The 9,874-nt window shown below is 32.6% G+C and overlaps 1 protein-coding gene across 1 annotated transcript; it reads left to right on the forward strand.

The window, feature by feature from the left end:
- The first annotated feature begins 1,451 nt into the window (after nt 1–1,451).
- On the forward strand, nt 1,452–4,950 carry LOC132040607 (transcription factor bHLH94-like). Its single transcript, XM_059431262.1, has 3 exons — nt 1,452–2,174; nt 3,064–3,456; nt 4,122–4,950. Exons 1-3 carry the CDS (start codon nt 1,734–1,736, stop codon nt 4,215–4,217), a joined length of 930 nt encoding a protein of 309 aa, XP_059287245.1. The 5' UTR covers nt 1,452–1,733; the 3' UTR covers nt 4,218–4,950.
- The last annotated feature ends 4,924 nt before the right edge of the window (nt 4,951–9,874 follow it).

Below are 9,874 nucleotides of genomic sequence, written 5' to 3' on the forward strand. Positions count from 1 at the left end.
AAAGCAATAAAGGAACAGATACATCATCGTAGAAGATAAAATAGAGTACTTTCCTTCTGTTTGTGTAGTCACATGCTTGCCCTCTGCTTTGCTGATAAATATACCCAAAAAACAACCTGAACACCTCAGTTATTTTTTCACTTTAATTTTCTCTTTCACCTAATTTGTACAGAGACTACAGAATCTCTGAGCTATCATCATCGTCATCGAGTTTCTTTTATTGACGTTCTTTTTCTTGTTCTATAAACAGTGTCCTGCAATATTCTTACCTAAATGAAGCCATAAATACGCATCATTTAACTCCCACTTGGTGTTAACTGGTTTAAAAGTGACGATATCAAAATCCTCTTTTAATTTCTTTTTGATTGTACACAATTGAATGATTGATTAGTTTTGTACGTCCTTGCACGTTGCAACCATGGTATACATAGAACTTAGAAGTCATTCCTAGCTAGCCGGACGTACACAATATTTTAGAGAAAATATAAAAAGTTACCCCCAAATTTATAGAGAAAAGTCATTTACGCTACTGTTACTTTAGGAGTGATCTATTACTTCTTTTCCAAACATACTTAGGGGGCAATGCCTACATATCATAATCTAATACACCGATTTAGATGCTACTCCGTATGAAGTAAAGCCTACCACAATATGTATATTTATTTGCATATATATACTATTCTGTTCATATACTCTTCATAGGTGTCTTACCAGAACATGAATACTTCTTGAACTTGTAGTCTAAAATAAACCTTAAACAATAGTGTGATAATTATAATTTTTTTTTAAAAAAATATAAAATGTTAACGGACTAAAAAGAAAGTGTGCCGCATAAATTGAGACACAAGAATAGTATGCACTAAAGTTTTGGGGGAAGAGCCATGACGACACCAATTGAAACAATGTGTTACAGCCATTGACAATTCAATATTTTAAGATTATTCCATAAATACTTTGGAACTCACATTGTTGAGTCGATATAACTACCAAAGTACCAATATGGTTTCTTCAAATTCACACCAATTTCTTTAATTCAGCAAAGTTCAATCCGAAGAGTCGAGAATGAATTAGTTATAATATTCTAAATGGCAAAAAACATTTGATCAGGATCACCTGTTGAGCTAATACTTCAAACAAACTTCTCTCTTGACACTGTTGATTTTCCACTTGTAAATGTTTTGCTCACTAATTAATTAATCGTCAACTTTGTCTTGTGGTCGTTTGCATTAGTCTACCTTAGGTCCCACAACAACTTCACCATCTTTATTAAATAGTACTCTAAAAAATGGGTGCAGTATTATAGGATTTAATTTATATATAAAGTAACCATGTAAAGAATTTTTATAATCTCAATCTTATTTGCTTGCTTTAGACTCATATAACAACTTCACCATCTCTCTCCTCTTTGATCTTTGTTCTCCTTCTCTGTGTGTGTGTGTGTTTGTTTTTTTTTATTTTTTTTTATGGTCATTTGGAACTCTAGTGAGTGGACTTGTAATCGAACCTTCAATTTGTAGTTGAATTCTTTGGAGAAAATATTTTCTTAGCCTCTAATTCCAATTTTCTTCATCTCAAGTACTATCTTTGGTTCCTTTTTTTGGTCATTTCTTACCACTTTTCTCATCCATATATTGTGAGGGTAAGAAAGCTAAAACGCAATGCAACTAGTCTCTGCTTAGTTGAAACAGAGTAGTTGGTATCGAATTTATTATTTAAATCTGAAAAAACAGATCATGGTATTAGAGACAGTGGTTTACCCTCAAGAACAATATGGCTATATTTGCAAAGAATTTTATGGCTATGGTGAGCAAGAAAGTTCCTTTCTTGGCCAGTTGGAACGCAACATACAATATGGTTGTAACAACTGGGAGCACTCTTCATCTAGTAATTCAATGATGCAAAATCAAGTCAAAGGATACAATAATTGGGACATTTCACGTTATTCATCACTAGAAGAAGGTTGCAATATTACTAATATTGTTGAGGAGAGTAATTTAGCTTCAAATCCTTTAGAGTGTAGGAGGAAAAGAAGAAGGACAGTTAATAATAAGAAGAAGGAAGAGTTGGAAAAGCAGAGAATGGTACATATTGCGGTGGAGAGGAATAGGAGAAAGCAAATGAATGAATATCTTAATGTTCTTCGATCTTTGATGCCAACTTCCTATGTTCAAAGGGTCTGTTTTCTTCTTCTCTAGCTTCTCCTGGTAACATCTATCTTTGTGACATACTCCCACCGTTTACTTTTACTTGTCCACTTTAAACTTTTTATGCTGTTTAAGAAATAATAAATGGAATTCATAATTTACCAATGTATCCATATTAATTGATGCATATTTTATTGGATTTGAAAAATGATTTGAAGTGAGTAATTAATACTATGGGTAAAACAGGAAAAAATAAATTATCTTCTCTTGATATGTTAAAAGTAACAAGTAAAAGTGAAAATCTATTTTTAGAATACTAGACAAGTAAAAGTGAATGGAGGTAGGTGGCATGACAAAAATAAAATTTTGGAAACTGCTTCTCGAAAAAAATCACTTGTTTTTAAGCGAGAATACATTTTTCTGGAATATGTCTTTTGACATTTGATTTGAGATTGAAAATCTTTTCTTAAGGAGATGTTCGATTAGTAAAGATCGACAATGATATTAGCTAATCAGACGGTGTTTTGATGAAACTTTTGAATATAGAGAATTGATAATTATATTTTAGTGTTGATTGGAGAATGAAGTTAAAATTTTTATGTTTAAGAGTTGGAGCTTATTAGATGGTTGCGAACGATTTCCTCAGACTTTCCTTCTGTTCTTAAGTTTCGTAGTCGCTATAATGAATTTTAATCTGTTACCAGTAAGTTGTTCTTTTTTGTCGTAGCAGGTAACATGTTTTATTTTTAAGATTATAAATTTACATTTGAAGGAGACTTACCTACATCATTTTTTTTTTTTAAAAAAAAAAAAACCTACATCATTTAGGTGATCTGATAGTGTAAAAAATTCTTTACATTAAAAATGGGATTAACTTAAAATTGTGGTGAAATTAATTAAGGAAATACTTTGCTTTCAGGCGGACCAAGCATCAATAATTGGAGGAGCCATAAACTTTGTAAAAGAGCTAGAACATCATCTCCAAACACTACAATCTCAAAACACACTAATCTCTCATCCCAAAAATGACATATCATCATCACCACCACCACCACTTTTTTCTGATTTCTTTTCCTTCCCACAATGCTCAAATCGTTCGAGCAGTTCACCGACAGCAACCGAGAATGGACGGGTGATGGGTGACATAGAAGTGAACTTAGTAGAGAGCCATGCCAACCTCAAAATACTCTCAAAAAGAAGACCAAAACAGCTTATTAAGATACTAGGTGGGCTTCAGTGCTTGTGTCTCACTATTCTTCACCTTAATGTTACTACTGTGGATCAAATGGTTCTTTACTCCATCAGCGCTAAGGTTTGTCATTAATTTCTGCATGTCTCGATAGTATTATTTGGTAAATAGTTATTCGCATGTTGTATTTGCACCAAATTAATCAAGCTAGAAGTGTCATCATAACAGTCATAAATTTGAGTTAATATTACATAAGTCTAGCTTTATTAGGTTATTAATCCCACTTTTTATGGATAGATAGTTATAGTTATTTTCTGAATTTAACTTATACGGATCCCTCTATTTTAATGTGCGTGATACATTTTTATTTTTAGTCTATACCAAAAAACTGAAATCTTTTGTTACAATTTAAATTTAAATTTCTCCATTTTACCCTTACTGAGATCTATATCCAAGCAAATATTCATGATTTGTTTGAAATCACAAGTTTTATAAGTATTTCTTTATTTTTTCTTAAACGTCGTACCAAATCAATCTGAATCGCATAAAATGAGACGAATGGAGTGTGTGTGTGTGTGTATATCATTTTTAAATATTTACACAATCAAATCACTTTCACTTGTTAGAGTAGATAACACAATATTCTCAAAATTACAAATTCCCTTTTTATCAAACGTCAAGGTTAAAGAAGTTTTTCCGTCTTATTTTTCCTTTTCCCTTGTTTCATTTTCATTAACAAAAATGTTTCATATATTCTGTGCAATAATATGGATGAAAATTTGGAACAGCTAGAGGAAGGGTGCCAACTGACAACAGCAGACGAAATTGCTCAGGCTGTTAACCAATTGCTGTCTAGAATTCAAGAAGAAGCTGCTTCAAACTGATAAGGGAACCCATTGGTCTTAATGTACTCGGTGTTAGAAATATATGTTGAAAGCAGGGAATTTAATTATTTGGCAATAGAGTAGTTTTTGTCCTTGAGAAATTTAGGTCTCCCTATTAATTGATGTAGGGATGGTTGAAGAATTCCTCCAGGATTTTACAAAGCCTATGAAATTCAAGTTTCAGAAAAGGATTTACATAGCCTATAAAATTCAAGTTTTAGAAATTAACTTGAATTTCCCACGAAAACAGAATTATATTTTGCAATGAATATTTAGAGAGAACAAGAGAAGAAATCAATTGTATGTGTGTTGTTCTTTCGTTCTGAATGAGATACGGTACTTATAGTACCTTTAGAGTCTGTTGCTAACAGACCCAACCATTCCCAATAGGTGCCTTTTCAAACACCAACAGAAAAGTTCGGATGTGGTAGCGACCGCGTCACACTTGCCATATCACTCAAATTGGGTGCCACAGCGGATGTGTCGTACTCGCCATAGCATCCAAATTGGGTGCCACTACGGAAGCGTCGTACTCGCCATAACACCGAAATTGAGTGCCTCTGCGGAAGCGTCTCGCTATAGCACCCATTTGGGTGATCGTCACCGGCCTTCCCCTCGCTCCAAAATTCATTCTCTCATATATATACTCCCATTAGTACCAAGTATTCCAACACTTGGGATGACAAATCAAAATATTATCCCGCGATCTTGTTTATAATTATTTCTATATGTATCATCAATTTCTTCCTAATACCTTCTTTTCTTTATTGGATATTCCCGAAGGACAAGTATACAACCATCTAATACATCCAACAGTAAGTGAAAACTGAAAATGCCAAAATTTGAAAGTAAATTTTGAAGGTTAAAGCTAAATGTCTACTAAGCATTTTTATAAACTTCACTTCATGTAGTATCTGTTATACTAGACAGATTTAGTCCAAACCTTCCTATAAAAGGTGCAAATAGCGTCATCTTGATGAAACCTAGCTAGCCTAGAATATGTACTTAAACACATTAAATTGTCTTTATGAAGCCTAGCTAGCGTAGTCCTTTTTCAGGAGAACGAGTCTGTAATTGGGGATTGCCAGGTCTAACATCAAACCAAATTCACATATTACATGTACAGTTCGAATATCAATTTCCATATGAAGTTCTATATGCCTCAAGTTTGAAAACATTCAATCCAAAAGGTCTGAAGTTTGAAAACTACAAATCCTAACTTCATACCCCAAATGTATGTAAGTTGCATAAAAAGCACGTGTATTGATTTTGTTATATCTGCATACTATTGTTTTCAATTTACTTTAATAAAATAATGTTACAAATTCAAGGTGCATTGCATCACCAAAATTAAATCATAAAAATGATAGTATACCAGACTACTTTAACTTGTCACTACGAGCAAAAGAAAGAAAAAACATAGAGATCAATAACTCCAATTATAGAAGGGATGAGAAGCCAAGTTCTCCTCACTGACTGGATTTTTAAATATTTTTTTAAAATTGAGTATATTTTAAATAGGCATGTTTCACACGGATACGGGTGATTTAATTACAAGAATAACTTCGGGTGGTGATTGATCTTGAACTTTTGATCTCGATTGCCCCATGAACAAAACGTCAAGTTTAACAAGTTTTGACTTTTAGCTATGAAAATTGCAGAGATCAAAAGTATTTCCAAAATCATTGAGTGTAATATCGTGCGAGGATATCTCATGCAATTCCTACCCAAACTAATTGACCAAATTTGACATTTTTTTGTGCAGATTGCCCCTCAAAGGCATTGGTCTTTAATTGTTGTCCCTCTAATTGGTGGTCTTTAGTTTTTGCCCTTCGCCTAATACCCCGAGGTTCTGGGTTTGACCCAGCTCAGTTAAAAAAAAAAGAATTTCATAAGGCAGATGTTTGGATTTGCAAGGGCAGAGATTTGAATGGCAGAGTTTTGAATGCAAAACTGTATCTTAGGCAAAGTTTCAAACTCTTGAGGTAGAGTTTTGCATTCAAAACTCTGCCTGAGGACTAACTTTGGCCCGAATAGGCCTAACTTTGCTACGAAAATCTACCTTGCGATTTTTTTTTTTTTTTGACTAAGTTGGGGTTCGAACCCCAAACATTATGGTATTAGGCGAAGGACAAAATTTAAAGACCACCAATTTGAGGGACAAAAATTAAAAACCAGTGGCTTTGAAGGATTATCGTGCAAATGTAACAATTGGCCCATGGGCCAACCGGGTAACACAGATCCTTGTTCGAGTAAGAATTTCTTTTTGCTTCAAATGGACTGGTCTTTAATTTTTGGCCTTAATAATGGGCTGGTGTTTAATTTTTTACCTTTCAAAATTAAATTTATGTCTGACGGGGATTAAGTTCTTTAACATTACGCAAGATAATTTATAGATATTATGATGCGTAACTTATGCTCCTGTAGGCATAAGTTCGATTTTGAAGGGCTAAAATTAAATACCACCCCATTTGAAGGGAAAAATGAAAGACTAATACAAATAGGATCAAAAGTGCAAATGACCCGTAAGAAGTTATTTATTGGCCAAATTGATTTATTTAGTACGAATAACTTATCAAGAAAACTGATCATTAATATCGAGGTTGACATTCTTACAAGGATTATGGAAGAATTTGGGTGCAAAAAATCATTCGTTTCATTTGTTGTCTTTTTTGGTAATAAAAGTTCGAAGATCTCAATTGGGGAAAACATAAAATTGAAACGAACATAGACCGTTTTCCTTTTGTAAGTGTCAGAAAGACAAAAAAATTTTAAGAAATAATTGTACGTTAAATTGATACACAAAACCAAAATTATCTCCTTTTGAAGTTTGAATCTTTCACACTTTAACCCAAATTTCACTTCTTTTATTTCAATGACTTCATATTGTAAAGAAAATCTATATCTTATGATGTGCTCAATAGTTTCAGATTTTCATTCTTTATATTTTTTTCTAAGTATATCTCATTATTATCTTAAATCTAAAATTTTACATTATTTAACGTGTAGATCACTATTTCCTTTGAAAGAAATTTCAAAATGAATAAACACGTTGCAAAAAAAAAAAAAAAACATCTAAGATTATGATGAACAAAAGTTATTATGAGCAAGAGGAAATTTTAAATGATTAGGAATAGATACATTTCGAAAAAACAGAAGAGCTAGTCTCTGTACCTACTCGATCACCTAAGGGGGTTTGGGCCCGTTAAGGGTTGGTCACAAACCAGGCTCGGCCCTAAGAAAATTTAGTTAAAGAGCTCAAATAGCTACGTTTAGGGCTAGTGTTTAAAATATAACCAACATATATACAACAACATATCCAGTGAAATTTCACGAAGTGGGGAAAATTTAGCCCAACCATGATGGATGGGCACTTTGGGTGTGCCGCCACAAATCCAAATTGAAATGCTAATGTACCCATAATGGGTGTGGAATTCATGGCGCACACACCCCTGTTGGCTGTTATTTCATGATACCACAGTGTATTACGGACATTCATAATATATTTTAACTTTAATTAGTTGTATCACGCGGACCTCTGGTTTGAAGTTAGAACTACCATAGGGCAAACTTTAAACTCGTGATTTAAAGTTCAAACTACAACAATTGAAGTTCAGGACAGTAATATGAAGTTCGCATATGGCTTTCTACTGATATTGGCTTTTTTATTGAATACTAGTCTCTATGAACGTGCTCTGCACTTTATTTCACTGCTAAATTTTTTTATATTTTTTTTACTGATTTCCCACTGAAAAATGTTCAGTGGCTATTTCCCACTGAATGTCGGTGGGAAAAATTAAAATAGTAGTGTTTTCACACGGAAAAACTATGAAGTTTCTCAGCGTTTCAGTGGGAACCTGTTTCTCACTATGTATTTTTCCAGTGAGTTGATTCGGTGGGAATGAAATGGAAAATCATATTTTATAGCACAAATTTCCCATCGAATGTCGGTAGGAAAAACATCTTTTTCTAGTAGTATTCCCAGTCAATCATTACAAACGATATTATGTAATATTATTCTTACTTGCATAACATTTATTTAATGAGGAAATGTTATTAGATCGTATCCACTTAATGCCCCTCTTGAAAAGTATATATTCCTTAATTCTTTTCTACCCATGTGAAAAAAACATGTTATGAGTAAAATAATCTAACATTAGGGGATAAGCGACCACATATTTTATTTATCACTATTATAAATATTGAAGTATTGAAAAAGTTTTTATTGAATAGAATAAAAAGAATATAAGTCATGTTTTGGCACGGGAAGTCAAGTTTGATGAGAATGACAAGTGCGCTCTATCAAAGTTCAACACAAATTATAACGGATAAGAAATTACATTCATCAAAGGGTGAGATCAGAGGCGGATCTAGGATTTGAAGGTGGTGAGTGCTACAATTTTCTTCATTGTACATCTTATTAGGAACATGTATTTGGGTCGGGTCCGTCTCTTTTTAGTTTATTCGGCTCAACTTAATAGGCTTTTTTTAATTTGCAATTATGAAATTACATCTCAAAAATCAAGAAACGAACATAATTAACATCTTAAATACAGAATCATACCCATTAACAACAGAAGTAAAATCGACATTTTCACCAAGAGACTTGCATCTCTTATGTATATTAAAAAATGAATTTGCACAAGTAAAATAACATCTTCAATAAGGGAATTACACCAATCAAAATAAGAAAAATAATAGATTAACTCTTCAATAGGTAAATACATCCCATAAGTAAATGTATAATTAGATAAACTACAAGTTCTCAAAAATAAATCATAAATTTCATGTTTTTTCTAAGCAGTGCTTACGAAATTTCCATCGCAATTCAAGTAGTAAAGTAATTTAAATTGAATCTAACAATTATAGAATAACACAAATTTTTATAATACACTCTCTCCGTCCATTTTTATTTCTCCATTATACTAAAAATATATGTCCACTTTTACTTGTAAGTTATACAGTTTGAAAAATCAAGACATAATTTACCATTTTATACCTATTTTACCCTTATTATTAAGTACTCCAATTCATTTCTCATTTTATTTATTGCTTATTAAGAGTGTCCCATGTTAAATATAGACAAGTAAACATGGACGGAGGGAGTAATAAACAAAAGAAATTATATAAAAATAATAATTGAATTTTGATCTCAATCAAAATTCCCATTGAGACCCAAGTTTTTCGATTTAAATACTCGCAGATTTGAGATTAAGAGAAATGCTTAATTTAAGGGATTTTGAAGTTTCTATTTGTGTGTTCTCGCTAGAGATCGCATATAAAATAATAGAAAAGATGAAAGGCAATATAACTAATAAAAAGATAAATAGAAAATTGGGAGAGCCAAAAAGATAATTACTGGTACAAAGGAAGTAAAAAAGCACAAACAAAAATGGGAGTCGAAAAATGTTCAAGATAGATTCAAACTTGTGTCTACCAGTTGTGGCACTTTTGTCTAATTTAAGACTGGGGGTGGCAGGGTCAAATATTTAAACTAATTTAAGCAAATTATAATATAACTATATAAAAAAATTATTAATCTAGCGGGTGTCATGCCACCCCACGCTAAAGGGTGGATCCGCCCCGTGAGGTCTTGTAGTTTTCTAATCCCACTGAATAGACAACAACAATCTTAGTTACTCGGATTATTCCTCCCA

This window comes from Lycium ferocissimum, chromosome 12 (genome assembly GCF_029784015.1).
Source record: "Lycium ferocissimum isolate CSIRO_LF1 chromosome 12, AGI_CSIRO_Lferr_CH_V1, whole genome shotgun sequence".
Classification (NCBI taxonomy): domain Eukaryota; kingdom Viridiplantae; phylum Streptophyta; class Magnoliopsida; order Solanales; family Solanaceae; genus Lycium; species Lycium ferocissimum.

What these genes read in the sequence shown, in the direction of transcription:
- LOC132040607 (XM_059431262.1), top strand. Translation starts at nt 1,734, where the DNA reads ATGGTATTAGAGACAGTGGTTTACCCTCAAGAACAATATGGCTATATT. An exon ending in CAACTTCCTATGTTCAAAGG is followed by an intron (nt 2,175 to 3,063) that starts GTCTGTTTTCTT and finishes CTTTGCTTTCAG; the next exon opens with GCGGACCAAGCATCAATAAT. An exon ending in TTTACTCCATCAGCGCTAAG is followed by an intron (nt 3,457 to 4,121) that starts GTTTGTCATTAA and finishes AATTTGGAACAG; the next exon opens with CTAGAGGAAGGGTGCCAACT.